Consider the following 15507-nt stretch of genomic DNA (forward strand, 5'->3'; position numbering starts at 1 on the left):
TATCTGGATGTTGACCCCCCCTGTTTCGTTTGAGTAAAGTTAGATTGGTTCGATTGATAGTTGACTATGTTCAATTGGTTCGAATGATTGTCAATTACATTCAATTAATCTTCGATTTTGTTTGATTACGATTATGTTCAATGAGTTTGATTACGATTAGATTGAATTGGATCACTCTGTTAGAGCTATCTAGGGTAAGTACCGTACGAAAGCGAATAAAATCTAGTACAATTGAATCAATCGAACGTAATCAAACATAATCGAATACAATCAAACGAAATTCGCTCATCTCTTAGAACAAGCACTTCAAAAAACCATAACATTAGACATAAACTCAAGCTGAAAAATCACCAGCGAAGGTAGAAAAATAATCCTTATCAAGCTGACGGTAAATTATTATCCTGGGAATAGAACCGCGAAATGATCAAATTAAAACATTGATCTGAACCCCCTATTTAATTACAGCAGCTTTTACTAACGTATTGCAGTTGACCTTGTATATCAAAACTGCTTTCAGTTTGCATGTTTTGAAAATTTGATGTGTGTACTCTGTCTTCGTAGAATTTTTTAATGGCATGAAAACAGAATATGCTTTGTCTTTAATTAAGAACAAATTTCTTTTGTTGTTCTGTAAGTATTTCTTTTTGGATTAAGAAATTCCATCTTTCATTGTTCTAATGATTATAATATTCGTTTATACAGATTTATACGATGCTTTGTGTAAACTGGCATATGTTTTGCATACTTTCCAACTAAATCCAACCAAGGTTTTTTCGTTCCTGTATTTTTGCATACAATTCAAGATGGCGAATGGTCTATTTAAACCAAATGCATTAAAAAATCAAACTGGGTCATTATCCTGATAGGATATTATATATACTCAATTTGTTGTCTTAACCTCCCAACCTATTTTAAATGATATATCATGATTGGAAAGTGCTATAGTGGGGTCGTTTAGCATAATTTACAGGAAAAAAGTAATATATAGCTGAAACTTTCTCCAGACCTTCTCTATAGGATGCTTATGCCTCAGGAAAAAAATCCCCTAGAATCCCACTGGTGGAACATTCCCTTTTTGGGCAATTTCTTTTTTCCCCAGGCAAAACCCTAAGCGCGAAATTTTTTGAAAATTTCAAACTCATTTTCAGACAATATCAGGTATATCATTCGAAAGCTCTCAAAAAACTATACAGAAGACTTTTAAACGGGTATGGCCGATTTCATTACCTAACTCGAGATATTTCATGCGCAAGTTCCACTTTTCGCCACATTTTGGTCTAAAATTGACCAAAAATTGCATCTTCTGCGTGAATTATCTCGAGTTAGGTAATGAAATCGGCTATACCCGTCTAAAAGTCTTCTATATAGTTTTTTGAGAGCTTTCGAATGGTATACATGATGTTGTCTCAAAAAGAGTTTGAAATTTTCAAAAATTTTTGACCTTAGGGTTTTGCCTGGGGAAAAAAGAAATTGCCCAAAAAAGGGATGTTCCACCAGTGGGATTTTAGGGGATTTTTTCCTGAGGCATAAGCATCCTATAGAGAAGGTCTGGAGAAAGTTTCAGCTATATATTATTTTTTTCCTACAAACAGCCTGTACTTTTGTAACACGACCACACTACTATTCATGATATGCAACATTGCAATGTCTTCCACGGACCCAATAGCTGATTGGTTGAAAGTGACGTAGTGATGGATTTTACGTCACTTCCAACCAATGAGCTATTAGGTCCGTGATGTAATGTCAGAAGACATTGCAATGGTGCATATCATAAATTCACTTGTTTTTTAGTGGGGATTGAACGTCAGTCACCTGTGCAGAAACTAAAGGCAATGACCACTATACCATAGCACCTTGCAATTGTGTAATATAACAATTATAAGTTGGTCTAATTAGATGAGGGATGTCAACTTTTCGACAAACTTACAGTATTTTTGGAGTCATTATTTTTAATATTTTCACTGCTAAATATACTGGAGTTAAGTTAATATGGAATCCTGACTCGTAAAAGGTCTATTGGTAAGTTTTGTACCTACATGTGAACAAAATAGCGGCTGAGCTTATGCTGGAGACAAAAGAAAATCTTTATTTTTCAACCAACTAGTGCAGTAGTGTAGCTTTAAAGCTCTGAGGGGTCTTTGACAAAAAACTTTCGAATTTTTTATCGACATTGGGTCGATAAGCTTCAGACCCCCTCCCCCCTTGCTCTTATCGGCCAAAATTTTTCAAAACCAACTTTTACATCTCCGAAAACACAATTTTCTCCAATCATGTCCGTCATCGCCATCGCCATCCCCATCAATGATAGATCGCCATTTTATAGACTCTATAAAATAGTAAAAACTGGTAAAAAACGACAAAAAAAACAGCCTTTTGTCGATCAACCAGCAATAAACTTTATTTGATATCTTTTGATTGAATGAATATTTTTGAAAATTTTTTTCACATTGATGATGATCTAAGATTGAAGAGTCACTCCTGTGAAAATGGTAATTATACCACATTTCTACAAAAAGTTGATTTTTTTCTTCTTCATTTTTCATTTTCTTTTTCCTTTTTTTTCTCAAATTTTTTTCTTGATAATATTCCACTCACGAATATCTTTTTAACGAGCACAAAATCGCAACTTGATTCGAATTCTATCAAAAGTTACAGCCATTTTTTTCTCCAGCTGCAAATTATTTCGAGACAGACTTTAGTATCAAGTTCTGATCTCAAAGGTATCCCATAAATATCCTGCAATTAGGAGCTATTAGGGACACCACCCTTGGTTAAAATATGGGACACAGCGGTCGAAATAGTGGTCGATTATCGGTGAAAACCGACCAGAAATGAAAATCACTAATCAGATAATTTTAAGATTCAAAGAAATAGTAAAATCATATACTGTTTGGTTAATTTTGGCTCAGTTATCTTTTGAAACAATCATTTTCTATCTAGAACTTTTATGTTTTTGTATTTATACTAATTTAAACATCTTCGAGGCATAATTCGTAGAAAGAATGTTGAATTCGTGGCTATTCATTTAAAAAGAACTGCATTGAAATTAGTGTCAATGTCACATTTTTACCCAGCTTTTTTAAAGTTTATTAAAAATACACAAGATTTCAGTAGTGTAATCATATGATTATTGTATCATTCTTTTTTGGTTTCATCTTTTGCAAACGTTGTCTTCTACTTTTGAATAGAAAATAAAAATAAAAATTTATATTTGATGGTGTGATGGTTATAGTGTTGTCATTATGGGAGTATTGAGTCAATCTCAAGAATATCAAAGTTTTCGAAGTACTGTACCCCAACAAAAGGTAAGATGTTTTCGATTGTTTTCATATAATGATTATCTTATTCTAGTGATTCTAGTGATTTAGTAACTTCAAGTTTTTAAATGTTTTAGGACCTACCTGGAGGTCCTATAAATTAATCTTTGTCCATTCGTTTGTCCATTTGTCTGTCTGTCTGTTACCAGCTTTACTTGGAATTTCTTATTTGCACAAAGTACTCAAAATGATAATGTCCAGTGTGGCGGAACAAGATTTTCCTAAACGACAGTCACACATAATATACACTTTTTTAAATTCAATAAATTCTTATCAAATATGATCTATGAGAACTCTCACCTCATATGTCTGTGGATATTAAGAAATTATCCATTATATTCAGCAAGAAATGAGCTCGAAATTAGTAGGCGTAACATTATGTCATTCTAAGAGTCTAGTTAAAATGACACTGAGATGGTTCCTTCTAACTCCCTTGATTTTTTTCTTCTCTATCGACAGGTAGTTGTTGATAGTGATGAGGAAGAGGATAAAGTTTGGGTTGTATATGATGCTGGTCCGAAGACTGTTCGATGTCCTGTAATCTTCCTTCCACCTGCCAGTGGAACAGCTGATGTCTTCTTCAAACAATTGCTCGCATTGTCCAGCTCTGGTTATCGTGTCATGTCGGTAAGCTTTTTTATTAGATGGTTTTTCGTCAGGTGTTCTACCGTTCTACTTACAATCATTTGACAGAATGAGATTTCTAACCTATTTTAAAGTCACTTATTATCAGTCTTGAGATTACAAGACATATATTCGATTTCGAGGCTTCATTTCGAGCTATACTTCGTGGAGAATTCTGCCAATATAACTATTCTCAGACATGTTCGAATTGTATAACAACTAACTTGACACTGGAAATGTTGACCTACACGCTTTTTCTTTTATGAGAATAACTTCTATAAGAATATCAGGGAGAGATTTCGGGTTTTAAACAATAGGCCCATTGTTTAGAACAATTGAAAAATAATAATAATGCTCACCCTCAACCAAAGTACGCTATTCTTATAAAAGAAAAAGCGTGTATATTTATTTTATTATAAAGTTCAAAAAAAGAACATATAAGATTACGATTAGTTTATCTCTTCGTTCCACTTGTCTAATAAATCGTTCCCCCCTTCATTTTTCAGATTGAATATCCAGTGTATTGGTCTTACCATGAATGGGTGGAAGGCTTCCGAAGGCTCCTCGATCACTTCAGATTAGATAAAGTAAGGTTTTTTTTGTTTTTGATAGGCTGGTGAATAAAAAATTCGACTCCGGCAAATTCTTGCACAGTGTATTGATTAGCGTGAATATGTACTTGAGGCGGCGAACCGAATTTTTAGAACGGCGAATTGCATTTTTTCCACCATACAGTTGACTTTCTTCAATTTGATCTATGGACCAAAAATTCTATTCGAATTTGTGAAAGATTCGATACCAGAGTAATTGAAAGCACTTTCCAGCTTAGGGGACCAATATTTCATTTCAAATCACAGAAAGATTTGAATAATAGAGGTTCGAATCGAAAGAGCTGACAATACTTTTCATGGAATTTAAAAACCAAAGAACCTAAATAATGAATAGAGTAACTTGTACTTTTACACCCACACTTCCCAAATTCCACCTGTTTTTCTCTATGTTCTCTCGATTTCACCCAAGTTATTGAAATTTAGGGTTTTATACTCAAACTCAACGTGGCTTGTAAGATAATTTAGTCAGGTTAATCTTTTCACATTTGGTGTTTTTTTTCGTTCTGTATTAAAAAGCTTCTAATCAAAATAAATTCAACTAGCCGGTACCCGGCGTTGCACGTCGGTTAAGCTGTAGCTGAACGCACTAAAAGTCCTTTGGATGTTGAAGCTGGCTTAAAAAAGCGATAAAAAAAAAAAAAAAAGAAATCTCTACAACGTTTAACTCTAACCTTCCCCGGGTGTCTTATCTTTTAACCATATTTGGATCGTGTACTGCCCCCCCCGTGACATAATTTTTTGTTTAAGTCAAAAGTTATCAGAAAGAGCATCGTTAACTGTACCAGTGTCGTTTGAAACGACTCTGCAGGTCAAGTTTTTTTAAGAAACTAGTTTTCTCAAGCAGCCTCAATGTTTCTTAAGAAATCGGCCTTTTGAGCCTTAAATGTTTCTAAACTTTGTCAAGCTTAAAGGACGCATGTCGATAATACAATAGTCTAATTGACTAATCTACGGTACTTTCCTATCTTCTATATTGATTTTCTGACTTTCTCAAGTGTTTCTAACTGTTATGTATGTATATTTCTGGAACCCTGGAACCTTGATTGGAAGATTCTTAAAAAAAAACGAATTAAAAAATGTTATCTTCTCATTCTCAGCCTCAGCATGTTTCTTAGATGTTTCTTAGTTTTTAGGCATTCTGAGCCTCATGTTTCTTAAAAGTGTGTTTCTTAAAAAAAAAAAAAACGTGTAGTTATTTTTCTCGCTTCGCTCGCGTTAAATATGCCGTCCAGTTTAAATGACAATTTTTCAGGAAAAAGTGGGAAGGTCACAAAGAATAGTGCAACTCTTTGTTTTTTATCAGATCGAAAAAAAATAAGACAATTTAAAGTTGCTTTTTCAAACCCTTGGCATAATTTTCCGAATTTAAACATAAAAAATGACAGACTAAACGACGACTTGAATATTTTTATAAGAAGAAAGAAGTGAACTAATTTCTTCTCTTAATTGCTTGATATCGCCCTTTGAATGCTATGTTGTTGTCCACAAACTTTTTGATTTTTATGTTTTGATTTACTTTTGAAATATTCTTATCTATGAAATGAAATTGTTTTGTTTTGAAAAGAATTCGAATGTCATTTATAAATACGATCGTTAAATACATTCGAAAACATTTAAAACAAAAGAAGAGAGAAAAAGACAACTCTGGGCAGAAATTAAAATTACTAAAATGTAGATGGGCCTTAAATTTCAAAACAAAGGCTGAATAAAGTCTAAACTAAGCTCTATCCGATTTTTTGCAAATGGCGCGAATCCAATGGAACAAATTTGTGGAGCAAGAGATTAAAAGTCATAATTTTAAAACACAAACAAAGCGAGAACGAAAGTGGTGACACACAGACACACAAAGCACCGCTATTAATATATAGATGTTACTTATTATGACGTCATATATTTTTTTCAGGTACACATATTTGGTGCGTCATTGGGAGGATATTTGGCTCAGAAATTTGCAGAACACACTGTACGGAGCCCACGTATCCATTCGTTGATGTTATGTAATTCGTTCACTGATACAAATGTCTTTCAACAAACCAACTCTGTCAATGTGTAAGAACCTAGGCTTTTTAGGAAAACATCCCTTCAGGGGTTTTTCCAAGCACTTTGAGATTGGGCCGTTTTTTGTAAATTTAGATTGAGTGTCTAGTATGCCTGAGAGGGAATTGGCCCAGCAAAGCTGTACATTGACGAAGCTGGGGGTCTGGTGGATGTTTGGAGGCCAAGCTCCTAAATGTCTAGAATCTATGTGTAGATAATAAGAGTTATTTTTTCTTGTAAACAGCAAACAAGTTTAGTTTTGCTTGAAAATATATCTTCCATTTCTGATTGAATTTCAAAAAACTCAATCTTAGATTGAGATTTTTGGCTGATATACCAGACATGGTATATGATAAATGAAAAAAAATGCATAGAAAAATCTCTGCCCTTATAAACCCCTAGAGGTCAATTCATTTTTGATATAAAAAGGCTAAGGACTTCATAGTATAAACTTTTCCAAACCTGAAGGAGGGGCAGGGAAGAGAAAGATTTTCAAAATGAGGAGATTAACTTTTAAAAAACTTCCTGTGTTGGGATTTATGAAGTATTTTTCTTGAAATTAAAGAATGAACTACACCGAACTACAATAACATTTTCTTTGTCGTCTGTAAAGGGAATCAATAGGTCACGTGACATTTTTATCTCTCCAGGCTCACTACTTACAAATGCTTGAATATCCACTTTTGTTTTAATATTAAGTAAGTAAAATATTCATATGGTGACTGTCGCTGGAACCAGGGAAGAGGGAGTTTATCCCCTTTTCTATTTGTGCTAGACCCTGGGAGATCGAATGCCGAGGTGAAGCGCCACATCAACTCTGAGCTCTCAATAACTTACCGTCTTAGCTACTCATTTGAGTTGGCAGTACGACCGGGGATCAAACCCACAACCATGGGAATGCAAGGCGAATATTTTAACGGCTGAGCTACGCGGTCGCGTACTTTGAAACTCTCTTTTGAATATTTAGTTATTGGATGTTGCCTGGCTTCGTGCTGAAGAAGATGATTATGGATAACTTTCAAAGCACTCAAGTGGAACCTGATGTTGCCGATGGTATCGATTTCATGGTCGAAAGGGTAAGAGTTTTGTTCTATAGTCTCCTTAACTCGAAGCTCTATAATTCGAATGTCCTCTTAACTCCTTAACTCGAACCCCTGGTTCTCCTTAACCTTTACCACGCCTTCTCTCCGGAAACTTCACCCCCAGCATGCCTTGTGTTTTTGGCAAAAATGATAGTTTTATGCTTTCTGTCATAACTTTTGATCTACTAAACCGATTCACAAAAGTAAGCCCATTCTGGAAAGCCCAACCATCCTGCTTTCAAAAATGATTTTCCTCTATCAATGGTGACACAGTAGTCTTCTGCCTTAGAGTTGAAAAAAATTCAAAACGCAATTTGTCATATTTTTCAAAATTTTAAGTTCAGGTTTAAAAAAAAAAGTGGGAAGAACATTTGCGATACCATAATTTTCTGGCTTATTGTTTCCACCTTTATAACTGCAACTACTAGCCAAAAAACCGCAATCATACCTTTACTAGAAAAGGTAGAATTCATTTTTAATAAACCTTGGTTTTCGAGAAAATTTCCACGTGAATCAGAGGCACGTAAGGCAGAGGCCCCTTGGGGTAATTTTTGTGGAGAATATCACTAAAAATGACTTTCCTATCATTAACTACATAACATGAAAGCAATAGAAATAACATAGTATATACACTTTAAAACTCTTTGCAGCCTTAACATAAGCCTTAACTTGGATTTCGGTGACGGTCGATGACGGCCGACAAGCCTCCGGTCCTCACCATTGATGTACCGTTATACTAAAGAATAAGGAGGCAGAAACTTACCTCAAACACTGACTAAACTACAAACAAGCAATATATAACATTTCCAACCAATAAAACAAACCATTTTCCACTAAATATACATTTTCTCTCCGTCATATAAGACATTTCCCGGGATTTGAAGGCGTCTTAAGGCGGTAGGGCGGCTTTTCTTAAAACCGCATGAAAAACGTATATTTACGGCCTCGGCTATCGCTTAAAACGTAAATTTACGGCCTCGGCGTGGTAAAGGTTAACTTTAACAAGTTTCATTGTCCCTTCAGTTAACATGTCTTATAAGTCTTACTCTGTAACTCCATAATTTCCCTAACTCGAGCAAATTTGTATTCCTCGTACATGTTCGAGTTATGGAGACTGTATTTGTCGAAATCGCAGTGGTTTCAGAAGAGAAGTTTCCCTTTTCATCAGAATTTGCTCCCACAGATAATAAAGAAAAGTACAATCTTTCTAGCATTAGATTGTCAGTTTAGGCTCGAGCTTTTACAGCATTGGGACTGAGATTTTATGTGTGAGTTTTTTCGTACTCGTTTCGCTCACAATTATGGTATTACTGTTTTTGATAAGAAAGCAGCAACGAATGACGTGGTAGTCACCCATACTAAAGCTACAATTCTATTGATCAATAAATAATACAAATTTTCCTGAGCTTCAGATGCTCTAGTTCTTTACAGAGATTCCATCAACATATCACTCCAGTCTCGAATAAGGTACAGGAAAAACTCTACCGTTATATTCTAGTATGTCCTGCAAAATAACTTTTTCGTCTTGTTATAGCTTGACAGTTTGGGACGGGCAGAGATTGCATCCCGGTTAACGTTGAATTGTACGGACTCTTACGTAGAACCACAAAAGTTACGTGGTATCCCCGTCACTGTTATGGACGTAAGCACTGAATGTTTTGTTTTTGTTTTTGCTTTCAAATCTGCCATCCGCCATTAGCTGTTTAATCAGTTACGCTCTGTTGCAAGTAAATCAAATATCTTATCCAATCTCTTTTTCTACGCAAGATTTCTTTCGTTATGATTCGAAAGGTGAACATTCGAGTCGTTCAGAGCAGGTTGCACTGAAGGATCCGAAATTGACGTAGAACTTGACGTTTTATAGTATAGTGTTTATAGGTTTGGCTTTACATGTTTTTTCAGTTTCTCGTCTTCTTGGCCTTTTCAGATATTTTGCAGGTTTCTCGTTCGGTCTGCATTTTTGAGTTTTTTCTTTGTTTTTGCTTGCTCTATTATTTATTTCTTTTGCGGATAAAACGTTGGAAGCATTTGGTTAGTCATGTTAAATAGAAATGTTTTTAATTAAATGGCTTTTCATCTAATTTCCACTCAACTTTCATTTAACCATGAGTTTGAAATGCTGAATTTCCTACTTTTAGGCTTGACGAAAATGTTGGTTTGCCGTCAGCCGACCGACTCTTCTCTAAACTTGCCGACCTAATAACTTTTATTGCTATTTCGACGAAAAGAATTTTTTTTAATTACAAAATGCAGACAAATGTAGACAAAAATTCCAAATTAAAAAAATTTCCGACCGACCGACCCACCTCCAAAATCTAGGGTCGGGTGACGGCAAACCAGGATTTTTTAAGTCCAGCCTTAGCCTTGGAGATCAGACTGGAAAGAGAAAAATACCAGTAATTTCCCTTCTCGACCAACATATTACATTCTTGTATTTCTTTTTAAAATCGAACAGTCATTTACATTCACTCATGTGGTTCTAGTGTCAATTTATTAACACAAGTAGTAGAGGTGTCAAAATACTGCTAGTACTTCAAAGGGCCATAACTTTTGATACAGTAACTATTGCTTGCTTTTTAAAATATTTTTATATCTACGTAAAATTGAGGACATAGGAGCCGCGAGGTCAAATTAACTAAATGCAATTATTCTCTCAACTTTTTTTAAGGTTTTTGACGCATGCGCCATTTCGGACGAAGTCAAAGAAGAAGTGTACAAATGTTATCCTGAAGCTAAGAAAGCGCACCTCAAGACTGGTGGGAATTTCCCGTACTTGTGTAGAAGTGCTGAAGTCAACCTCCATTTACAGGTAATAATGTTGGGGCTTACTATTCTGTATTCTCAGTCTTAGGTGCCTTATAAACGGGTCCCCTGTTTATTAATTTTACGATTTTCTTTGAAAAGAAATGTCCCTTATTTTGCTCGAAATAGCCTGGTTTTAGTCTATAATTATCTTATTTTGGAGTAACTTGAAGTACAGTTTCTAAACCCCCATCGGTAATTAGCCCCCCTTTCCAGTTATTAAAATTTATGAAAATTTTGAAAAATAAGATCACTTCGTTTATCTTACTGACATTCCCACTCTCTTTCAAATTTGTCGCCTAGAGATTGTTCATGTTCTGCCAATACACCTTTTTTTTATAAGAATACACTTTATAAGAATGTCCATGATGAAAATGGCCAAAAATTAGAATATGCTAAGAATATCACCATCATAGAATTTTGCTACTCAAGCTAAAAATGCCATTTTTGAAAGCAAACGTTTAGATCTCGCCCAGAAGTTGCATGAAAAAGTGATGACTTCACTTGAAGTTTGTTTCAAAACGATTTCAAGGAACTAACGTAATTTTAACGTAACTCGAAACAGGTGGTAGTATAATAATAAATCTCTTTTATCACCTATAAGATAAGGTACATGGTTAGGGAAAAATAAAAAGCTAAAAGTATATACAGCGTTAAAAAAAAAAAGGAAACAAAGTTCAGAACAAGGTCAGACACAAATTATCATGACGAGAAAGGGACGGGATAGGGAAAATGGCAGGGGAGGGGTGTCATGAAGATGTGGCTGTCCTTGAGCGTTGAACGTGTTCCTCTAGGATATGTTTTAGAGCAAGCCGATATTCCATCACATGCCAGTTCTTTATAAGGAGCTTGCATAGGTCAACCTCGCTTGAGTTTTCATAAATATATTTCCTATCAATGTTGTGTTTTTTGTCCAAGATTACTTGAACGAGGTCAAGGCTGCTCATATGAATAGTGTTCGCTGCCCTCGCGAGAAAGTTATAGTCAATATTGTCAGTGCAGCTGAGTGTGTTATACATATATGAAGAGGTGTTGGAGTTCACCAATGTTTGTCGTAGAAGTTTAACTTTTCTGTCCTCTATGAGGACAGAGACATCCGGGATATAGTGTTTTGTGTAAAACACTGTAGTGTTTTGTGTAAGCTAAAAATCTTCAATTCCATTTCCTCAGTTACATCTTCGTCAATTCAACCGGACCCGCTTTTCGGCCATCGATTCTTCCTATTTACCTGACGAAAAAGAAGAATTTGAAGCCATGACAAAGTTACCGTTACAACGCCGTAGTGATGACGACGATGATGATGACGTCATCGATGAAGAGGAAGATGACCGGGCGCCTGAGAATGCGGAACTCCCTGCTGCAGATGTCATCTCAAGTGATCCGGTACATCAAGGTGAGACTTCGTTGTTAGATGAACTTAATGCTCTCGGAAGTGAAGGTGAATTCACTTAGAGAGAAATGTTTTTTGGTGTTCGAAATTTAGCAGTTTGAATTTTTGAAAATCGTTGGATTTTTTTAGCGGACATTTTTAATGGCAGTGTCTGCGAAAATGTCGTGTTTTTGGTTAATTGCGACAAAATACTTTTTCTGAATTTGTTTTTTTAATTTATATCTTTCGAAATCAATATTTTTAATATTTTTTTGTTTAGTTTTTTTTTTTCATTTTACTGTAATTGTCATCATACATAGCCTGTCAGACATAACATACATTTTTATACTATAAAATCGTAAAGCCACTAGACGCGCCCGCAATGAGGAGGGTCTAGAGGCTAATGGTTATATTACCATTCATTCAAAATACCTTGCTAAATGCATTCATTTACAACTAGTGATGTAAGTTGATTCCTGCTCACGTTACTCGTTAAAATGGCGGCATGCCATGCATTTATCGTACGTGAAAAAAATATTTTTATCTTACATCTCTAATCGCACGATGGGTTATTTTTTCTTATTCGGCACGCCCTCAAAGAGAGCAATTAATCGTTAATTGCATCCTGTAGAGAGCAATAAATCGTTAATCACACTCTCCAATGCGGCGCCAATGTTTACAAAATTGATTTTAATTTTTTTTTCTTCGAATTTTTTTCGCATCGAATGTTTTAATTGCATTCGAAATTTATTTTGTGAGAAAGAAAATCAATAAACAACAATAAAAGAAAGACATGAAGAGAATAGAAAAATATAAAACTCTCAGTGTAATTCTGTAATTTACTTTCCTAACTGGGAAAAATTAATGAAATCCATTGTGCGATTAGCTCGTAATCACATAATAACTCGTACAATTCGAAAATTGCGCTCGTGATTTTTTTGTTTCGAATTTTCCTCGTCCTTTCGGACTCGGAAAATTAATAACAAAAAAATTACTCGTGCAATTATATTCGAATTGCACTCGTTATCATGTGATTACAGGTACAAATCTCACTGAATTTATACGGTGTGTTCCGAAAAAGTTGACAAATTTTTATATAAAGTAAAATCCTTATAACTCATATCTATACTGGACATAGATTAATTAAAATAAGATTACAATTTCTGTTCAATCAATAGATATTCAATCATTGAAAAGGTTTTTGAGAGTGAAATATTAAGTAAAGATGTCATAAAATTTCGTATAAATGATGAGGATTTTACTTTATATAAAAATTTGTCTGCTCTTTGGGACATACTATAGAGTACGATACACCGGTCAAGAGAATTTTTTAAATACATCAAATTTACCCTTTTTGCATGCTAAAAACAGTGATTCTTAGAGTTTAGTTTACAATTAAAGCTACATGTAATTTATTTTTAAATGAACCATTTTTTTGAAATAATATTTTTTTCTCGTGGGTAAAAAATAAGGATTTATAATAATGACGATTTTCACTTGATCAAAAAAAAGTTTTTATATTCTTTATGGAACATTTCCTATGGTACTACCTGAGGATTTTATTCGGAGGCAGACATCATAAAAGAACGAAAATGCACTACAAACAGCCCGGGCGTTCGCTGGTTTAATTGTTTTTAGTGTCAAACAACCGGTATTGTTGGGTGCTTCTGTATAAAACATTATGTCATGAATATCACGAATAATACAATAGTCTTGTATATACCTTTTCTCCAAAAGTGGAAAAATTTGATGTTAACATTTCGCGCATTATTTGAAGGAATTCCTTTTTGCGGATATTTTCTATTCCGGACCTATTTGACACCTCTATGATCAAGCCAAGTTTTCTTAATATGCCTTCAAAGTTTGTTAGTTAGTTAGTATAGGAAATGTCTTGTTTCCTATATTGTCGCCTACGATACGTCTCATATTTATTATTTTCATCAAATGACCTTATCAGTTATTCTCGCTCTGTATGACACACTTTTATAAGAACATTCAACATTTTTGAAGCTTTCGAATGTTCTTACTATTTGAGTTTTAAGCCTAAAAATGTTTTTAATATGTTCACCATTTTGTGAGCTACATTTTGTGGACAAAATGCTCATTTACATAAGAAATCGGGAGTTTTTGGAGTTTGCAAAGCCTCTAAATGTTTCTAACTTGCTCTTAATAATTCAAAAAATAATGACTTTGTCAAAAATAGGCGTTGTTTTAGAGGTAAATTTGCATCCATATCTAAAATATTTTTCGGTGTGTGCCCTATCAAATTTGTGACTTTATGATTGAACTATTATGCAAGATAAATTTCAATAGCACGACAAATTATGATAGTTTTTTTTTCACTTTCTGTTAATCATTGATTCTTTGGTATTAAATATTCGATGCATCAATCAATCAATGCCACCCACAGGACGACAGAGGGGGATGTCGGGGGTATTTGTATCCTCATACTTGTCAGCTTTTGTCTTAACACCTTTTGATGATGATGGATCAAGGAACTTGAATAGATATTGTTTATTGGTGTTCAGTTGACGCTCTCTAATTCAATTTTCAAGGGGTATTGGATTTTCATCGAATAAGGGAGCGTATTAATAATGATTACTCCCGGAGTGGGAGTGCTGGGTTTCTGCGGATAATAAGTGTCAGTATTTACGCCTTCTATAAAGGTTACAAAAGTTTGTCCGCACATACCCCTCATCTACATACTAAGTATGTAGTAACCCAAAGATTTATTATTTATTTGAAAGTTTTGATCATTTACAGACTTTTAATAAAAGGTGGTATGCATTCCCCAAAACCAGCTTGCTCTCTCCTACATTGTACTTCTTTTGGTGGCAGAGGACCTTGCTATTATTTCATATGTATTAGATGTTAGCAACGTTAAACATTTTCATATAAATAAAGAAAAAACAGGAAAAGAGTCTCGAGCTATATTTTCAAGAGTACATCTATTGACCTCTTATGAATAAACGTATCAATCTAATTGAACTGAACTTCAAAAGTTGTTTTACACCGCAATAACAGAAAGTTCACGTTTCAATAGCATCAAAAAACGTAAATAGAAATTGCGGTATTAAGCGGTTGAAAGCCATGAAAGGGCATATCGCTCTCAAACAAGCGGTCTCCCATTATCATGAGAAAATTGTATGGAATTACTCATGTCATCTATTTAATCACTCTCTCACGAGTCGCTGATTGCTTAATGATGCCCTTAAGAAAAATATCGTTTAAGATGACCGCCCAATTAATTTTGGTCATTTTGGTTATTTAGCCTCTTCCTTTAGAAATTTCCTGTGTGTATGATTTATTACCTGTGATTAAACTGTTCAGCTGATTAAAGGCGTTTTATTTGAACCATTTATAATTAACAATTGCAATTTATGTTTTATGTTGTTTTTTTAATAGCGTTCTCCAAGTGTTTTCTTATTACAGAACCAGCTCAGTTTTTTGTAAGGGCTCCTCCTTACAGGGTCCTCACATCGAGTAAAGTCTTTTTTTTTTACCTTTTGGGCGAAACTTGGGTAATTATACCGAAAGGAAAAATACAGAAAGACTTTTGACATTTTCAAGGTGTAGGTTGATTCATGTTTTTCCTGCTACAGTATGTGGCCCCCAAAACGGCGATCAAATTTAAAATTTCTCTCAAAGCTAAAGGGAAAGAGGTT

General features: G+C 34.5%; 1 protein-coding gene across 1 annotated transcript; it reads left to right on the forward strand.

The window, feature by feature from the left end:
- Positions 1-3189: 3189 nt before the first annotated feature.
- Positions 3190-12008, forward strand: LOC136803828 (maspardin-like). Its single transcript, XM_067060555.1, has 8 exons — positions 3190-3305; positions 3777-3944; positions 4448-4528; positions 6456-6601; positions 7557-7665; positions 9206-9313; positions 10340-10480; positions 11644-12008. Exons 1-8 carry the CDS (start codon positions 3243-3245, stop codon positions 11923-11925), a joined length of 1098 nt encoding a protein of 365 aa, XP_066916656.1. The 5' UTR covers positions 3190-3242; the 3' UTR covers positions 11926-12008.
- The last annotated feature ends 3499 nt before the right edge of the window (positions 12009-15507 follow it).

This window comes from Clytia hemisphaerica, unplaced genomic scaffold (assembly GCF_902728285.1).
Source record: "Clytia hemisphaerica strain Z4C2 unplaced genomic scaffold, Clytia hemisphaerica genome assembly, whole genome shotgun sequence".
In the NCBI taxonomy this organism is placed as follows: domain Eukaryota; kingdom Metazoa; phylum Cnidaria; class Hydrozoa; order Leptothecata; family Clytiidae; genus Clytia; species Clytia hemisphaerica.